General features: G+C 38.1%; 1 protein-coding gene across 5 annotated transcripts in view; it reads left to right on the top strand.

Moving 5' to 3' along the window:
* The window catches only part of HMG20A (high mobility group 20A), a 45,138-nt gene extending 25,409 nt beyond the window's left edge, over window positions 1-19,729 (top strand). For 4 of the 5 annotated variants that reach the window (XM_075505704.1, XM_075505706.1, XM_075505702.1 and 1 more), the window contains exons 3-12: window positions 306-398; window positions 1,030-1,083; window positions 2,508-2,655; window positions 3,913-4,128; window positions 7,188-7,320; window positions 7,701-7,732; window positions 12,794-12,869; window positions 13,751-13,966; window positions 14,628-14,771; window positions 17,192-19,729. In XM_075505704.1, the coding sequence (XP_075361819.1) occupies window positions 310-398; window positions 1,030-1,083; window positions 2,508-2,655; window positions 3,913-4,128; window positions 7,188-7,320; window positions 7,701-7,732; window positions 12,794-12,869; window positions 13,751-13,966; window positions 14,628-14,764 (1,101 nt within the window). In that variant the 5' untranslated portion in view covers window positions 306-309 and the 3' untranslated portion in view covers window positions 14,765-14,771; window positions 17,192-19,729. The remainder of the gene's footprint in view (window positions 1-305; window positions 399-1,029; window positions 1,084-2,507; window positions 2,656-3,912; window positions 4,129-7,187; window positions 7,321-7,700; window positions 7,733-12,793; window positions 12,870-13,750; window positions 13,967-14,627; window positions 14,772-17,191) is intronic. The other variant, XM_075505707.1, reaches the window with a different exon arrangement.
* Window positions 19,730-20,054: the final 325 nt, after the last annotated feature.

Genomic DNA, 20,054 nt, shown 5'->3' with positions numbered 1-20,054 from the left:
TGCTGGGTATGATGAATGAAAATTGCTCTCAGGGGATAAGGTAGAATACTACAGTGTGATTTCCAGCAATACTGTGTCATTGGCATAGAGCTCAATTAAGAGGGAAACTCTGAATTTATGGTCTTTCTTCTCTGACCTTAAACACAGCTGCCTATAGGATCTGTCCTGAGGCCAACATGACTGGCCAATTGGTTTATGGGGTAAAAAATCTGTCATATGTTTAAAAGTGCTGCTGAAGGGAAACAATGAGATAATTAACTTACTTCCTTTTTTTTTTTTTTTTTTTTTTTTTTTTTTTTTACCAGAGGTATGGAGAACTTGGTGGCTGGCTCCAATCTTCCTCCACTTTTTGCAGATGAAGATGGATCTAAGGAAGGGAGTGAAATTACTGTAACTGGGTAAGCAAGTACTCTTTTTTTTTAACCTTCAGCTGGTAGATACTATCCCTAGACTTGCCAGGGAAACTGTTTCAGTGGGAAGAGGGTGTTCTAAGTAATTTTAAAAAAAACAAACAAACCCAACAAAAATAAATCCTACAGTACTCCCTTGGCCTTAATAGAACGTCCCAGGACTCTATTTAGGAGAAACCAGGACTCTTCTGCACTGATAGAAATGATCACAAACTTTTCTTTAATTTCTCTTATCTTTAGAAGTTTGCTTCCCTAGGATTTTAGTCTTTAAGACAGATTTAGACAGCATGATGGGGGCAGAGAGGGAGGGTGTATCTGGCTACAGTGGTCCCTGCTAAGTAAATTATTTCTATTACAGATATACTGTTCATCACTGATCCCTGAGAATCACTGAGAAACTGATGTCTTTCATTTTTGTCAGATTGACTCTGCTTTTACAGACTGAAACAATAGCCTCTTAAAATCACAGTGACAAAAGAAGTTGTCTTTTAGGAATACATGAGATTCTTGCTGTGTTTTGATACTTGAAGTTTCTTTTCTGTTTTGTAAAGCACCAAGCAATAAAATTCAGACTTTGCAGGCAGGTAAAAATGAATATGGACACATTTACTTCAAGCAGGTCTGAATTTGGATTTACATATCTGGGACTTCAAACTTGCTGGTGCCAAATGAGGTACATGTTCAAATTACGTTTGTGTTTAAGAGGTATTAATGTGTTGAATGAGCTTTCATCAGCTTTCATTGCAAATGGCTACATCACATTGAAGTTTTTCCTGTATGTGTAGTTTAGAAAGCTTCCCTGCTAAGGGGTAATGGATGGGAAAGCTGAAATGTTCTTCAAACCGTAACAGTGATTCTAAGAAAATGTATTGTTCCATTTTCTTTTTGACACATAACAAATGTAATTAACTTATAGGAGTGTGTATGCTTTATTCCCTTTCTTCCTCTCTAATTGTTAGTACTATGAACTCAATCTGATACCTGAAAGTCAGGCATGGATCTGTCCAGCCCTTCTGTCTTTACCAGTAATTATGCCACAATTAGTGATTATAGTGAGTAATGAAAATACGCTGTTCTCTGTATTTAAAGACAAATTTTCCTGTAGGCATTCAACTCACAATTCTGTTAATATATCTCAACTTTCTATATTCTGTATGCTACATTAACAGGAACAATTATTTTGAATACTTAAAATTTGGCATGCATGTAAGCAGCTGTAGATCTGAGTAAATGAACAAAGCAGACTGGAAGCATATGCTGCTGTTATAGTAATTTTCATGAATGTAACTGGGCAAGGCCAAGTAATCTTTAGCCTGGCTCAGGAAGTGATTAGAATCTGAGATGAGTCCCTAAATCTTGTATTAATTTGCCCACTGAGCACAGTGGTGAGAATGACTATGGGGTTGTTACCCCAAAATATGTGCTCATCTCTGTCTACCTACCTTCAGAAATATTTCTGCATGCTTGCTTTTTTTCTTAATTTTTCCTCCAGACAGCTTGCCCTTTATTGGAGTAAGGTTGATTGATACAGCTCTTGCAGAAAAATTAAATAGTGGCCATTCAGTGGGGAGCTAGTCATGTTTGTGCTTTAAATACCCACATGTATCATCAGGAGATTATGTTGAATGAAGTTCAATCCAAAAGCACGCACAGCCACAAACCTTTAAGTGTGTTTGTGGAGAAATATATTAAATGCATCCAGAAAGGTGTATATTGGTTGAAGATGAAACCATTCATTTCAAATTCCTTACAGTATTTTTGAAGAAGTGTAGATTCATGCTTTCTGATTTCTGATCCAAACATTTACTTGCTTGACAGTTGTTTGTATAATCAAAAGCTTCACTAAAAAGGAAACAAAATACCACTTTAAAAATCAAACTGTCTTTGAAAGTCAGTAGTAACTATGGTAGTTACAGCAGTTGCTTGGATGGAACAGCTAGTTCTTCAAAAATGACTCTCTAAAATATTTTTTTTTTCTTGTTCGTGTAAGAACTGAATATATTTGCAACATTTTTGCATGTTTGAGAAGATTAGGGAGGAAGTGATTTAGCAATATGAAGATTAAATTTTTTCTTTTGCTATTATGTGCTTTTTCAGATTGGCTCATTCTGAGAGTTCATTCAGTGGTGGAACTTCACAGTCTGTGAATAACCCAGATTTGGTGGAGGATTTGTCACAGGTTCAGCAGCTGCAAAATGAATCCTCTAATACTGCTGAAAACACTGAGCAGAAGCCTGAGGAGGAGGTGAGATGAAATAATAGTGACTTCTCGATGAAGCGGAAGCATGGAGTTTTGTCTCATTATAGTTTCTTACCTACTCAGATTTTTTTTTTTTTGATAGGATCACAAATTTTCATCCATTTGCCATTTTCATCTTTTGATTCTCTCTAGTTTTCTCCTGTGTTGCACAACTGCACACAGATAGCAAAGGAAAGCTGGCAGTCATACAGAGAACAGCACGTGTATGTCTAGCTTAGCCAGCAGGGTCCACAGACTGGTGCTGTATTCAGTTTTTTTCTGAAGGCTGAATGTTCAACTGCCACAACTTATTTTATCTCTTGTGAGTCAGGAAAGTGAGACCATTGCACTCTTCTGGGAGTAACTGATGTCTTTGAAAGCATTATGCTTACTACTTTAGACTATACCTTGTGTACCGTTCTGCACTGATTTTTTGGTGACTAAATCATGAAGGAACTGAAGTTTGACAAGAAAATGGTTTTTATTTTTTTTGATAGGTGCATTTGATATTCCTCCTTGTTTGCCTTCAGCTGTGAGGTCCTTGTTTGATTAAGGAAGTAGTAAAATTCCAGAAAGGAAACTAAAACTAAGATGATGGCAGGAACATGTGGATCTGGCGAGAGATCAGAAGTACTGAAGTAGTTGTATGTACATAGCATAAGAGAACAGTGTTGTCCAGAGATTGCTATAGTAGTAGTATGAAGCCAAGAGGATGAGTGGTAATTATGTTATTCCTGTGAGCTCACAGTGTGCCATAGGCAAATCTTAGTGTTCCCTCCTTTGGAGTTTGTTCATATCTCTATTGGAGGCAATTAGTGGGAAAGAAAGCCTGTGGAATAGACTAGAATAGAAAAGCCTATATACTGTCCTTTCACCCACATTTTGGGCACATAATGCATGAAGATGAAAGATTTGGAAGGGGCAAAATAACTAGTTAACAATTGTTAACTAATACACAAAATCTCTCCAAACATGATATTGAGGCAAATGAGTTGGGGGGAGGGTATGTGAGGGTGAGTTATTTTATTGTCCTTGTGGACCAGGGAGATACTGCAAACAAATTTTCACAATGAGACTTGTTTGGCTTTGCTTAAAGAAAAGTCAGGGTTGCTCTAAAGTAAGGTTTGGAACTTGCATCCATGGGGAGGATGTATTGCAGCAACATAGTTGTGATGAAAATGTTTGAGACATGAATATTTATTCCTTCCAGAGGTGGTAATTCTTTTCCTTCAATCTGAATTTTCTTCCATTTTCATTTTGCAGCAGCAAAGAACTAAACGAGGAGGCTGGGCCAAAGGGAGAAAGAGGAAGAAACCCCTTAGGGACACCAATGCCCCCAAATCCCCCCTCACAGGGTATGTGCGATTCATGAATGAGCGTAGGGAGCAGCTTCGAGCGAAGAGGCCTGAAGTCCCTTTCCCAGAGATCACCAGGATGCTGGGCAATGAATGGAGTAAACTGCCTCCTGAGGAGAAACGGGTACCATTAAACTCCCTTTTCCTTGTTGGATTATGATTACTGTTAAATGGGAATATTGTTGTTTAGTGAGGAAGTTAACATAGGCTTTTGATTAAAGTTGTGTTTAGGAATATATTTCAAAATAAGGGCACAGGTCCTCCGGAGTTCAAATAATGAACACTGGTAGAGCCATAGCATCTCATCCAGGTGTGACTTGAGAACTGTATCCTCTAGATAGTGCAAGAATATATCCAGAACAGGGGGGATTTCTCTAGTGAGACATCCCTAGTGATTCATCTGGGTGTAAGTCTGTTGTACCTAACTCAGATACAGCTGAGACCTACCAGCTTCCAAGGCCAAAGCCATTGGAAGGATGCAGCAGACTTTAATTCGCTGTGGCTGAGAACTCAGTGGGATTTCAGAGCTACTTGAAGGATTTTGCAGTTCTGTTTATTTTACAAACTCATTGATGTATATAAACATCTGGTGTCTTAGAGTAAGACAAGCAGACCTGAAAGGACAAGTTACTGAAGGACATGGTTAACATGAATAAACTTTTAGACAATGTTTTAAAGTATTGCTAGCCCTAGAAAGAAAGTTGAGATCTGTATGATGGGACAATGAGAGTTATGTATTCTAGTTTCTACACACATTACCTCAGGAAAAGGGGTTGTTTTCCCCACCTTTCAGCAGAATGTGATGTTTTCTAATTGGGACTACTGTGGCCTTCTGCACTGTCTGATACATGAATGATGTATCAGACATCAGGCAATGTGGGGTCTGGTTCTTTAACTCCTTCTGGAGTAGACCTTGTTATTGCTAATGGGTGTCCTACCATCCACACCTGACTGCCAATTGGAGATTACAGCAAAGTGGTAGTTAAATCACAGTGCAACTTGATGCTATCATATGAATTTATCAGGACATTTAAGCTTTCAAAAATACTTTAAGGACAAAATAATACTTAAAAGTTTTTATGATGGCTGGATGAAAAATGGGATGATGCAAAAAACAAGAGTTCCTTTTTGTCGCTTTTTACTAAGTTTGTAGAATACAAGTTATACGGAGATATTATAAAATGGTGCATAGGCATAGCATTTTAACCATAATGGAAAATGTGTGTCAAGGCAAAGCAGTTGATTTGGTAACACATCTATAGTGAGAATGATGTTGCTGTCTGCTGGGAGGACAGGGGAGGAGAGAATAAGACATTCTGCCCCCCACCATTAAGTTATTCTTATCATGTCTGAGACAGATTTTTAACGTAGGAAAAAGGAGATTGAGTTCAAATCTCTATTCTATGTGCTGCTTTTTAAATCCCCAGGGAATCTGTCCTTTTTTTGAGTAAAGCTGTGAGTCTCTAACCTATAGCAGGTCAGGGACAGGCTGCTGAGCACTTCCTTCCCTTCAATTTCTCTTGCCCTTTTTTATTAAGGCAGTGAAGGCCACTGCTGCTTCAGAACTCACATCTCTAATACAACGGCCCCAAATTCTTGTTGAAGCTGAGTAAGCTTGGTTTTGGTTAGCTAACAGCTATTAAGTCATTCTCCTGAAGCAAGCAGTAGAGTCATAGTATACTACTGCTGTGTGGGTTAGCGTCCCATAATCCAGGGGAAAAGCATGTCTGACATTCTGCTCTTGTGGCTGATCTCCAGCAATTAGCAAACTAGCTGTCTGATATAAAAGTTGAAGGGCAAGTCTTGCATTTCCCCTGTTCCAGCCCCGTAATCTTGCTATACTTCCCTTTGTATTTGGCGAGCATAAGGACAGGCCAGTTGAGCTGACTGTACTGACCAAATAGTGAGTTTTCTCCAGAAAAAGACCATAACTATAGTCATAAAGCAAACACCCTAATAATCATTCTTCTTGTTTTTCCCCTGTATGGGGAAATACCTAATGAGATGCATAAATCTGCACTAGAAAACCTAGGACATCTACTTACAGGTAGTGCAGCAGAACTCATTCTTACTGATTGAAAACAATCCATCCAAAACACAAGGAGGAAAAACTGTGTGTGTTGTTTTTAACTCAGTTACTGCACTCTTTCAGCAGCACACTGGAGATGTAAAAGAAGAATTAATGTCTTATGGAAGAATACAATATTCAAAAGCAATGCAAACCCAGCATCACCAAATTTTAACCCCAATCCAGAATGTTAACAGTGTCCTCAGCAGTGTCAAAACAATGTTGCAAATGCATGGAATTTATAACTCTTATGTGTCTTGTTGTGATGACTTAATGAAAATAAAAGGCATACCAGTTGACTAAGGTTCACTCTGACTTAATACTTACTTCCATTGAATTTAAACTCATTGGGGGGAAAAAATTGGGAAGGCAACTTTTTTCTTGAAAGGATCTCATTAGTAAGTGTTGCAACCACTCCTTAAATGGTTTTCAGTTCATCAGTTCCCCTAAAGAATCCTCCAGTTATGCTCATTCTGTTATGCAGATGTGTGAAATATCTTCAGGCTAGAAAAAAAAAGATTTCTTTTAACCTAAATCAGATAACTTAAATTGATATAACCTAGGCTCTTTTATCTTTGTTACTCCTTTTCAATAGCCATGATGTTTTGTCCACCTCTCAGATGGGTTAATTGTGTGGTTGTAGAATGGTACTGCTTTCTGTCTGTGGGGCATGAAAACAAGAGTGTATTGGAACCCCACTGTTAGAGATCTGAACCTTAAAGCATGATCTGTTAAGGCGTTCTTGTTTGGCGGTGCTTAATCCCGGCCACAGAAAGGCAATTCTTCAAGTATTTGGTCTATAATGTGTAGGCAGTATTCAGCTGAGTTGAGTAGCTTAGTAGCAGGTTACTTCTAGGTCTAACAAAAAAGAGTTAATAGAATAGTGATTTGAATTAAAAAAAAAAAAAAAAGAGAGAAAAAGGGACATGAGAATACAGTAATTTTATCCAGAAATCTTATGTCTTTGCATCTCACATACATTCTCATTGTTTCTTCACTCCTTTCCTGTTTGCGTAGGTGAAAGGGAATCAGCACTTCATCTGACAAGTTGTTTTTCTTCCCTTCCTCCTGAAGGGGAGGAAACTCCCTGAAACTCTTGGACTTTTTTGTTTCAGCGATACCTTGATGAAGCAGATAGAGATAAGGAGCGTTATATGCGGGAGCTGGAGCAGTATCAGAAGACTGAAGCCTACAAAGTCTTTAGCAGGAAAGCACAGGACAGACAAAAAGGCAAATCACACAGACAAGGTATTGAATGGGAGAAAAATATGTGCCTGGCTAGAACTACAGAGGATTCCCAGCTAGTCACGTAGCCTGACACTCATTTAAATCCTTTGATTTAAAGGCTTGTTGAAAAGTAAATGTGTTTTCTGTGGCATTTGCATCAGCTGTGTGTAAAGTGATTAGATTTATGTAAGTTTAACTGTATCTAGATTGTATTGGAGGACGTGCATTAAAAGCATCACAGTTAGACACAGTGTCTATGTGACTTATTAGGAAAGCTGCACAAGTTTTCTGTCTATAACTGTTGTGTAATTATGGTTGCATAACTGCTTTAATTCTTTGGTTCTTTTTTCCTCAAATCTTGTGTATTTTGGTGGATTTCTTGTTTGTTATTTCTTTTTCAGATGGAGCAAGACAAGCAGTCCATGATCATGAGGTAAACTTCTTCATTCTACCCTTACATCAGTGGGTAGATTTTCAGATGATGGAAGTTTCTAGTTAAGTCAATAAAAGCCAGTTTATGCCAGTTGAAGACCCTAATCAGAGGTTTAGAGTATGAATTCTTCCTCTTCCTATGCAGTTTTTGATCAGAAGTTAATGCTCACATTAGTGTGATGAAAGCTAGTAAGTCTTGGGCAGGTGCAAATGATCTAAGGTAAAGTGGGAGTGTTGGGTACACTTAAAACATAGATCTGTTCTGTAATGTTAAATAAATCAATGGGTGCAAGTCAGTATAATTGAGCCTTTAAGTATCTGGTATGTTAGAGGTTCAACTTGCAAAATTTTTACTTTGAAAAATTTCAAAAACAAAATTTACCAAACAGATTTGGTAAGTAAGCATTGAGGTAAAACTTACAAATAGCTTGAGACCTAGGTAAAGCTTTGAAGTTAGCACCTTTAGGTTGCTGTTTGGAGGTACTGATTTTCTGCAGCAACATGAACACTTGTGGCTTCCTTGAAGAAAATGGGTAAAGTAACTAAGTCATTGGGAGATCTCTGGCTTAAACCTGCTCCTGTGCACCTCCTTCCCCCCCCCCCCCCGCGTAAATATTGGAAGGAGTAATAATGTCTGGAGATAAGATGCCTATGCTTTAGTTGATGAAACATATCACAAATCTTGTGCATCCTGTCTGACTATGGTACCTCTCCCATTGAAATGCTGAAACTTTCTCCCGGTGTATTACCTAGGGCCACAGAGCTTCTTTCATGGTTACCAATAAATTGCAAACAAAAAGCAATGAAAAATCTTGTTTATACACAGCCTCTTTACTTGTAAGCAATAGGCCTTTCTGAAAGGTCTGTTTTTCTTTTGTGAGGGTTTTTTTTTGCCTTGGGAAAGCAATCAAGTTGCTTTTTAATGTGTTCATTACAATAGTGACAAGGCTGCGCACTGCTGAGAGGCAACTACTGGTCTTGTCTACGTTAAGGAAAATAAGTTTCACTTCCAGGAAAATGCTTTGGTAGCATGTTTTCAATATGTCCTTTTTATTAACTCTTGAAGTATGTGGTCCCCAGGATTTCTGATTCTATAGTCACTGAATCTAAGTTTGTCTTTAATTGTACAAAAACAGATTACTGAAGGCTTCAAGTTCTAGGCTGACTGTGATGTTTACATAACCTTTAAATTATACAGGTGGCAAACTACAAATTTCAGTCTTACCTCTCATCCTTCTAACTCAAGCTATCGTTGCTGAAATCTCATGTCATAAATGCAGTTAAAAAGGAGTCCTCCATACCCTGTGGGGCTTTTAAGCTTCATCAGATAGTTATTACATAGTTGAGCTAGCACCATGTTAGGCAGGCGTCCTCTTCTGAAAGCCTGCGCCTTTGCTTAGCATTTTTCACCTTTATATTATAAAACTCCACATGCTTATCACCTGATATGCTTTCACATCTTTTCTGCAAGGGAGTCAAGTATTATAATCCTGCACAAGCAAGGAACAAGCAGAAAAATTTAGATTGCTTTTAGAAGTGTATGCTCAAGTTGTTACTGGAAGCAAGACTAAAGCTTTTTGTTGTCTTGCTGCTTTCTCTTATCCACATTGACTATTATTACTGTGTTTATGATTAGTAGGTATGATCGGATTAAATTATTTTTTAAGAGAATATAAGAACATAAGGTCAAAGAAAGAAACCTTTCCTTTTCCCCTCAATCCATTTAAGTGTTCATGATTTAGTTTCTGTGAATCAGTGTTGAACTAATTTTAAATATTTTATATAGAGATGACCTCCAAAAAGTATTGCAATAAACAATTCAAATACTAATTATAATAAAAAAATAACAAAAGGATGAGGTTTGGGAAGGTGAGAGAAAACTTTTAATAGGCAGATATAGCCATGAAAAGCATGGAGACACTGTCTCAATGAGCTCATATGAGGGCATGAATTAGAACAATTTTTTCCTCCAAATCTTAGTTTCATAAGTATGACATATAGCAATATACACTAGAACTATTAATTGACATCAGCAGTCACCAAACCATTGTTAATTGTTCTCCATTGTTCTGTTATTGCTTCTTTCCTCAAGCTGTTTGATTCAGAGTAGGTCTAGCTTCATGTGGTCAGTTATGCAACATCTTGCTGGCAAGATTTCAAAGACTTATACACGTACGTTGGGGAGATTAGGCATTGCCTGGTGGTATCTACCAGGGTATGGTAGGGAAGATAGGGAAATGGCTGCTGTAGTATGAGCACACAAGAAGACAACCACCTACTCTGAGAACATTTTTTTATGAAGTAGTTTATTTATTATGTCTGTTCCTTACATTGTCTGCACCTGACCATACAAGGAAGGATGAGCTTAAACCCTGCCAAAGTCTCAGCTTTCTCTTTACCATACTCACCATGTCTCTAAGAACTTCCGATTTGTTCTGGAACCTCCAAAGATCAACCTCAGTTTTAATAATCAGATGAGAATGGTATTATTTGTTGACACTCTGGAAGCATTTCAGTCTTATTTAAGGCAAATGATAGAAACAATAATTTTGGTTCTCTTTTGATTTGAGGGATGACAAAATGATATGCAACCTGAACAGACTGGGCCTTTTCAATAGGAGGTAATCAAACCCTTATGATTTTAATCCTGAGTGAACCTCAGAGTGGCTTAAGTACTTCAGAGTTCTCAAGAGGATCTTTTACGTGCTGGGTAATTTGTTCTGTAATGGAAGAGCACTGATGGGTTTTCAATATCACTCTTCTGTTTAGTAGAATTTCTTGGTTGCCTTTCAGAAGCTGAACAGTTTCATCTAATTGCTTTAATTTTTTTTTTTTTTTGGTTTTACCTGAAGAACCTGTATCCTAGGGCTGCAAATAGAATACCCTGTCCTCCTCGCAGTACCCTCTCTTCCACCATCTGTTCTCTAGAAGCCAGCGATGATCCAAGCTAGTGCCTCTTTGCACACAGGTAGCAATAGTAAGCGTGAATTGGAACATCTAAGATGGATGTCCTATAAGTGTTTTAACCAAGCTTTGTAACTGCCAACATTTCTTAGTGCACATTAATGTTGAGATCCTAGATTTTGGGGTGAGATTAATTCGTAGCCATCGAGGGAGTGTTCAGACAAAATGAATGCATTCTGCGCACTTTTGTACATGACTTCTCATTTCTAAATAGATACTCTTGAGACTTTTTCCCTATAGTAGCATGTATCAAAATTTCAATGAAGAGCATGTGTGATCATGAACCCCAAGCGACACCCTACTGTGTCTCACAAAGCTGGGAAGGTTTGTTCTGCCTTCCTCTAGTCCTGCCTGTTTCTGGTGCATCTTCAGTTGATTCAGGCCAAGGGAGCTTTGAGTTCTCAGTTAGCAAATACAGAGCTTCCCAGATGTAATTCTACCAGACAATAAAGCTCAGTTTACCTTTTACTTTTAAAAACAATCAATTGACAGCCTCCTTAGGTAAAGACAGAGTATCTGAAGGTCTATCTAGTCTTGTCTATCTTGGTTGACTGCCAAATAGCATTCAGCTCACCCCATCTAGCCCCTTTGTGGCAGACCAACATGACACTCTGAGCTCAGGTACCAGAATTCCCTTATAAGCTGTTAAACATCTAGGTTTTCTGCTGGGCACCAAATCATGTTTGACACTACGTAATTTTGAAGGATGAGTTCGTGGTACATTATCAACTGTGGTGTTTCAGAGGTTTGAAAAGCTTTTGTTCTCCACAGATGTTCTCTCATGCTTAACTTTGTTTCTATGCTAAGGAACAGGTTGATTGTATTTGCTGCAGTTTATCCAACCAAATTTGCATTGGCTTTGTCAATAGCAATGCAGGCTTTAAAGCAAGCATTAATTCCCATTGATTTTGACATGCAGAAATTGTGACCAAAGTATATTGTGGTAGTTTTTTTTCCTTGAGTCAAATTAAGTTTTTTAGTTTTTTTGACTAAGTTATAGAACATTTCCTGATTTAAAAGTATTTTTTAAAGAAAGCCTGTTGTAGTCACACATTATAAATTGGTGTCAAATCTTCTGCACCTGAAATGCTCTCTTAGATTTTAATAGCCTCAAGTTCACATAGTTGAATTCACCAACTTTATCAGAAATTTGGTGAAGAGATCTGAAAGTTGACAGGAAACCCTTGACTACAGGCTTTATCTTAAGATGACAAACTTCTCTTGTGTCTTAAAGTGAAAAAATTTTGCAGTGTTTGGTTTTGCAGTATGCAGGAGACAACAGTCCAGTTCCTTGAAGCCGTCACATTAAAGTATACCTACCATAGCCAGGGTGAACGACTGCTTTCTAACAGCAAAATATGCCTATACATATTCACCTTTATCCTTCCAAGATACTACATATTCTGTAAGTTTTCCCCATAGACTCTTACAAATCGTGCTTATATACTTTCTTTTCAATAGTGGCAGCATCCATCTAAATGTTTCAAAAAAAGATGTGGCTTGCTCGAAGCACTGTGCAGCTCCCATCTCTTTTGGAGCCAAAACACACATCTCTTCAGTTTGGAACAGACATGTGGAATTGGTACACTGTGGAAAAGTTGCTTATTTTACCTTTAGCTGTTCTTTTTCCTGGCTGTTTTCTTTTTTTGCTTTGGTAGTGAAAGACAACCTTGAAACTTACTGTGCATTTTGCTCACTTTATCTCCTGTTTGTTGATATTCCTGTATAGACTATTTCAGAATGTGTCAGCTGGTTGATGGTGGAATGCTTTCCAGTGGAAAATACAAGTGAATTCAGATAGTTTTAAAACTGAATGATTCTGATGTGTAATATCATTAGGGCAAAAGGGTATATTTTAGTATGTTATATGATATTTCTTGATAATGGTATTTGGCCTTTATTAAACCTATATCTTAAAAAGCTGAGACCTACCCTTTGCCCTTTCTTGGTAGGAGCTGGAAGTGTCTTCCATCCATCCAGCTCTCTATCTGCCTCAGCTTTTGGTCTCCCTTCTCTTTTCTATCTTCTTGATCAAAACAATCTCATGAATTCCTGAAAACTAACAGTATTTAGCTATGTATTACCCTTTCTTTTGTAGAAAGAAGCGGATACAAAGGAGAGATCTGTTTTTGATATTCCAATCTTCACAGAAGAGTTCCTGAATCATAGTAAAGGTAAGTTAAACTTTTGCAGGGCACCCTCTTTGCTCTTCCAAAATTTTTGCCAGGTGCTGTCCAGCTGAAGAGTCCTTGCATTCTCCCATCTCAGCTCAAGTAATGACTTGGGTATAGTTGATCAGTGTTTCTGATATTATCTTACCTCTATATGAACACAGTGGCTGCAACAGCAATTTTTCCTGGCTTTGTCTTCCAAAACTATCCTTTTTGGAGAATGTTTCTGATGTTTAAGTTCCACTTGCTGTTACTCCAGCCAGTCCAAGCTGGATCTGCTGGTTTGTATCATTAAGAAATACCTAAGATATAGCATGATGATGATTCAGGCTAGTTAGCAGTATATATATATTTTTTTTTCCCCCTGGTTATGTGAAGATTCCACTGATATTTTCTGTTACCCTATTTGATTTTCATAGCTGTATGTCCCAAGAGTTTAGGATTTTTTTTGTCAGATTTCCTGGAGACTTTCTTGACTGAACAGACTTCAGATTCAGATAATTTTCCTGATGATCAATAGAAATGTATTTTTGTAACTGGTATCTTGTCTGTAGGCTTCTTACCACTGCTGCTAAGCTGTGTCATACTGAATGCATTTGAAATCAGTCTTGCAGTCTTCCTTTCTAATCAATTCCCCTATTCACTTCCATTCTGATACTTTGAATGTCTTCTAATTTGTCTATCTCTCTAGGAATTAAGTCTAAGTACTACTGTAGGCACTATCGATGCTCAATGATATGATGCTTTTTCATCTATAAACCAAAACTGCACCATTTGTAATCATCAGTTGAGCACTCTAGAACATTCTCCTTCACTGCCTACCAATTATGGATATGGTTTTTTTATAGTTTTTTGACTACATGGGAATGGGTTGATATTCACAGCACGTGAAGCTGAGCTGCGGCAGCTGCGTAAATCCAACATGGAGTTTGAAGAGAGGAATGCTGCTCTGCAGAAACATGTTGAGAGTATGCGTACTGCAGTGGAGAAATTGGAGGTGGATGTGATACAAGAGCGGAGCCGCAACACAGTGCTGCAACAGCATCTAGAGACCTTACGCCAAGCACTCACAACCAGCTTTGCTGGAGTCCCACTGCCAGGTAAGACTTTTTTTTCCTTATGGCTGCCTGACATGTTAAATTTAATTTCTAATGTTTATACGATGTTTTGAATTTACAACATGTGGCCAGCTATTGTAGTTCTATGGTCTTGGCTGTTTCTGAACTTTTGTTGTATTAGGTAATGAAATCTTAAAATGCATGCAGAGGAAGGTTTAGTGTTAGTGCTTTATTTCAACGTGGCATTTTTTTTTTTCTTACTACTCTTACTCTTCCTAATAAAGTAAGACACGTGTTCAGGCCTTGCTCTCCTTCACTTGTTTTGTGAAAATCTTACTAAATAGAAAAGACAGGACCTGCAAGTTCCTTGATTAAAAGAAAGGCTGCATCTGTATTGTCACATGCCAGAGAATCCACTTAGATACTATGAATGCCCAGCTGAAAGAGTTTGTTGTAATCAATTATGAGACCCAAATCAAATAAAACCATGCTTCATTAGTCCTGGTATCCTTGGAACTACTCACTTTGTGGAGTTAGGAGGACACTGTTTTACATTATCTATCACAAGAAGTAGTGCATGGCAAAATCACCTCCTATAACAGTTTGCATGTTGGCACAAATTGTCCTTAGCATAGTCTTAACTTTTTGGAATTGCTGTGGTCATCTAAATATTCTGTGGCTCATTTTACTATGTTAACTATAGGTAGTGGGGAAACACCCACGATGGAAACTATTGATTCCTACATGAATAGGCTGCACAGTATTATTATGGCTAACCCACAGGAGAACGAGAACCTCATAGCCACAGTCCGAGATGTGGTAAACAGGCTTGAACGCTAGTGACTGGGTAAGTGCTCGCTCTTAGGCTGCTTTTGTTTGGCATCTACTCTGTACCTCTGGCACTTGTTCTGACACTGGTTTTTTTTTTGGTTTTTTTTTTGTGCTGATCACCATATTGTACAATCAAAAAGTTTTCTTCCTTAAAGCCACAGGAGCAGGCTGACTTAATGAAAGTCAAGTGGGGTTGAAAAACATCCAACAGCATTAAAGGGTTCTGAAATTCCCCTTAGCTCCAAGATCTTTTGTATAAAGACATAAATAGCTGTTTGTGCTATTATTCATTGTATTTGTGTAAGGTGAATAAGAATACTGACAGAATGGTGTAAAAAAAGAAAGAAAAATTATTTACACTTTAGTAACAAGGTGACTAATTTAGAAGAAAGTTCCTTTCTTGAGTGAAGTAAATCTGAAAAATTCTGCATTAATTGTAGAATCTGATGGTCATAGAGAAATTTTATTTGTCTTGAGGTGAACAGGTGAACTCAACTCTATTATAAACTGAAAATACCCTACAACTACCTGGTCTCTAGCACCTGTAGTCAAGCTCTTCCAGTTATGAAGGTTTACATGTAAATGAAGTACTGATGTGTGGTTCAGGCTATATGTAGCATTTGCTGAGACTCTAATGATTGTGGTTTATGCATAGATTATTACTGAGCTCATGATTCTATATTTTTGCTTCTGTTTAACAGCTTGGAAAACTGTAATAGGGAACTGAGTAGAAAAACAAATCAACAAGAAATACCAGTCTTTCTGCATTACGGTGCTTCTTTGCATTTCCCACATCACTTACTCCCCCATTTTCCCCATGATGCACAGCACTAGACAGCCATTAGGAGTTTGCCTACTTCTATTTTAACTACGTACCTACCTGCATTCTTTAGGCATTTCTTATGTAGACATCTTATGTACATGTCTTGAATACTGTTTAGAAATGCAAATAAAGCTGTGTTGTGCCATCTGCAAATATGAAGGCAAGGCTTTTCATCCTTTCTGATTCTGACCTTTTGTGATCCTGTTTAGAACAGTTAATTACACGTTCCCCATTATAGTCTGGCTTAAGCTAAAAGATCATTGTCCTTCCAGAGGGTAGCCAGATGGAACGGACTATAGTTCTAAGAGATGACTGAGCTCCCAGCAGAATAAAGAAGTGCCTTTACTGCTGCTATTTATGAAGGGAACAGCTTGTCGATCCAGGTCTGGGATTTTTCAGTAGCTCATCAACCTCCTCATTTTCGTATAGTGTTTTCAATTAGCACGCAAGCTGAGAAGGAGAATCAGGGGATGGGGAGGTTTTACAGAATATATAAGAGGGAAAGCAGTTTCTCATCAATCAGTTATTAGAAGGGCATGCCAGGCCCTGAAACAGATGTTTGTCCTTTAAGCACCTTGCTAGAAAAATCATATCTCAAGGTGACTAAAATCTAAACTTTGGTTCTCATGTCAGGTGGATTCATATTTCCTAAATGATGGACGATTTCTGTGTTCCTAAAAATGCAAATATCTTTTTCTTGGATAAACTGGATTCAGCTGTAATTGGTTTGGAAAAAATAATTCTTGCTTTAGAATTCTTTCTTCCACTTTATAGTTGAAAAACAGGATTCCATGCCCTTCTTCGCCCTCCCACCAATACCTTCTCTCTTTTCAGCAGCAAAACAGTGTGAGGCAATTAAAAACATGATTAATAATCACCTAGTTTCATTATATAAAGACATGCATGGAACTGGATATAATGATCAAGTAATTCACAGGGCTATTAATTACACTGATGTTCACTTGGCAATGATTATATTTTTGTGACAAAATCTTAGAAGGGAGAAGGTTGGGTTTATTGGATGCAAACCTAGAAAAAAGTAGAGGTTCCCTAGAAAAGAGGGAAGCTTTGGATAGAAAGGTTCAGGTGGCATCTGATAAACTGTATCAGCAAACTGTCATCATCATTGTCCCTTTGTTAATGTGCATATGAAGTATATTAATTATCCTAAATGTAATCTTTATCAACCAAATGGTCTGTTTGAGGTTGTAACATGTTACAAATCAATTTCATAGAAAAATCTATTTATTATGATACTCTTGAAAACCACTGTACTTCACAGAACTGAGAGGTTTTTTGGAGGCTTAGTATGTTGTATTTAGTGACTCTTTGACTATACTAGTGAATGTTTTTGTTTTTCTGTACTGCACGGTAAAGAGAACTTCTTTGTGCAAACAGTATATGGGGCAAGAAGAGGAAGTTTTTTGTTATTTAGCACTCTGTTCTTTGGACGGAAACAGGAATTCAGTTACAATTCTGTCTCTATAGGCTTCTTTGCTATACTTCGTAATATTGTGTTTTCAGATAAATCATCCAAAAAATAATGTCATGGTGCCTGTTTAGTCCTGGCAGATTGTAGTTTTCTAACACTTATTTTTCTGTTTCATCTGCAGGTCTCGTGACCCAGGGATGCTTTACAAAATTTTTTTGGCCAGTGTGGAATAAGAAGCCATGAGGGAAAAACTAGGGGTGGGAGGCAGATTTGCAGGTTTGTCCTGGTCCCTGCCTTTGTGGTTTGTCAGCGAGACAAACAGATCAATGCATTAAAAGGTCTTAAGAAGCCACGGACACCACCCACTAAACATTTGGAACTGTCCTCTGTGTAAACATTTAAGAGCATGCAACTTTTGTGCAATCTTCAGTTTCTTATTAATTTGCTGGGTGTGAGGGTGTATACATTCTGTGGACTGGCTGACTATGGAGATGAAATCTCGCGGTTTGTGAAGTGAAGTCAGCCTATGTGTTGTAGTAATAACTTTGATATGTTATACTGCCGAATGTCTTCTAGTGTCTTTTATTTTGTTTTCATGTTTATTTTGTGGGATTACCTTCCTCCACTTTAGTTTTCTTCTTTTGATCTTGTTATCTGATACTTGCAGTACTGGATAGCAGCGCTTGTGTTCTCTGCTATAACAGGCAGTCTTCCTTGGTGCACTGTCTTGTCCTACCCTGCCTGCTATGTTTATATAAGCTTTTCTTAAGCAGAATCCTGTTTTTTTTGTTAGTCTGCAACTCCTACAGTGTGAGTTTGCTTCTTGCTAGAGACTGGCTCTGGTTGATGCTTTGTGACTTGATTGTACTATGAGACAGACTTCCTCTCTCCCCCCTCTCTTCAAGCACCTCTCTTGCACATAGCATCCTGTTCTTCTGTGAAGGTCTCCTGTTATCTCTTGAAAATGTTTGGTGGAGCATTTTACTACTGCAAAAGTCAGTGGTAATCAAGATAGAAAGTGAAACATTAGTTCTTCTCAGCAGGGAAAATAGGAATCTCCATTTTAGACTAAAATCACAAAGCTTGACCTTCCTCTGATATATTGCTCAGTCTAATGTTACTGCCTTGTTTTTGAGAGAATGATCTCATGGTGAGAGTGGTGTTCTATAACAAGAGAAATGGACGGGGGGATTGCATTTTGTTCTGCCCTCCTGAAATCACAGTGCTGGGAAGCAATATGCCTGGAAGCAGCACATGTATTTTTGCATGAATTATTAGAGCAGAGAAGGTTATTAGCAGCTAGGTCCACATAGCAGCCCACAGAATTCTACATTACAGCCCGTAAGTGCTTTCACCTTTTGTACAGTTAAAATACAGCCTGTGGAGCCTATAGCATTCAGCATATTGTGTTCCAGTGCGACCTAAATGGCCTTTCACTTACATCAAGTAGAACTCTGCATGCTAGAGTCTGTAATCTTGCTGAGCTACGCTGCACCTCCTGTCAAAGATGAAGGCACCTACTGTCTGCACTAACTTATGCAAATCATTTGCTGCCCTTTGGTTCCTGTCAAATTGTTAATTCAGACTTCGGTTGAGCACTTGTTGGACATCTCTGGGCTTTAATGGTAGTGGTTTAAATGCTCTTTCTTCTACATGACAATCTCCTTGCTCCTCCTTAAGAAATCTTTAAGATTTCCCTGTTATGAATTGGAGATTGCTTTCACTACTAGAGTGCATTGCAGTCAGCATCACTTTAATGTATCTGTAACGCAAGTATTTGAAGATTAAAAAGCAGTTTCTTCTTTTCCCACACTGTACCCATGGACTTCATGCTTGCCTGAAGCCATTTCCATGTCAACACCTTGTATGTCAGGTCTCCACTTACTCATGGGCTTATTGCTGTAGCCAAGCAGCAAGGATTTCCATGTAAATTCAAGTCTTCCTTCAGGGAGGAAACTCCTTTCTCTTGTCTTCGGTCTCATTTTCAAGACTTCACAGAAAGGAACCTCAATTTGCTGCATTGACCTCCATTTTCCTTAGCATGGATGAGACCAACTGATGTTGGCATGAACTTTTTTAGTGGATTCTATAACGAATATTGTGCGGGGAAGAAAATCCTACAGGTTAATAACGTCTCCAGAATAAGCACCGATACCTTCATCTCCTCTGTGTGTCTTGTTTTTTTAGAATTGGTGATATTTGACTTTTATTGAAGTGGCCAAAATGCACTGCATAGCCAAAAGTTGATTTACAAAATTCTAAAGTTCAGTCTGTGGCATCTTACCTAATGCCTGGAGTTGTATTCCATAAAGACTTCAGAAATTGCTATGTAATATGATAGTAGGATGCAATTCCAGGCTGCGACATACGCATGCCATAAATAAGGTATGGGTGGCTGCAGGCTGCCCCTGCTTACATAAATTCAATGCAGCTATCAGCTCGTGGCATACTGCTAATACATCATTCTGTTGAGTAGCATGCAAGTGTTATGGGATAGGAAATTTAAGGTGATATTATTAGCTGAGGGCTGACAAATCTCTTGCTTTTTCCCGCAAGGAAGGAGGGGAGGTGGTATACCTATCTTAAAGCATCTGGGGGAAGACTAAGTTCTTGCTCACCAATGATGTGACAGATGATGCTTTGTCTCATTAAGAAGCTTCTTATTTACATTGGTTAACCCTATAAAAATGGATTTTGTCTTTCCAGTGTTTTCTGAGTGTCACTTCAGTTTACATTTTTCAGTGTTGGCTGATGATAAAGTAAAAAATGAAGTGGGTGTCAAGGAGAAGAGCGGGATAAAATGCTTTTGTCACTTAGAAATATATGAAAACAGAATCCATTTGCTGCATTAATGTGTTTGGAATTGTTGAGATGCCAAGTTTTCTGTACGATGTTTTTGTAATTAAACTTTGGAGTTCCATTGTTTTTAAGAAGTTGATGTGCTTGTTTGACACTTGCTTCATTAAAATTGTTCAACACTGAATCCATTCTGATTCAATTTTAACTGCATTTTTCATGAAAGAACTATTACTAGCATTGCTGTC

The sequence above is a fragment of the Mycteria americana genome, chromosome 6, assembly GCF_035582795.1.
Source record: "Mycteria americana isolate JAX WOST 10 ecotype Jacksonville Zoo and Gardens chromosome 6, USCA_MyAme_1.0, whole genome shotgun sequence".
NCBI classification, from domain to species: domain Eukaryota; kingdom Metazoa; phylum Chordata; class Aves; order Ciconiiformes; family Ciconiidae; genus Mycteria; species Mycteria americana.
The sequence above is the reverse complement of the archived record's forward strand: the minus strand, read 5'-3'. Positions and strand labels throughout refer to the sequence as shown.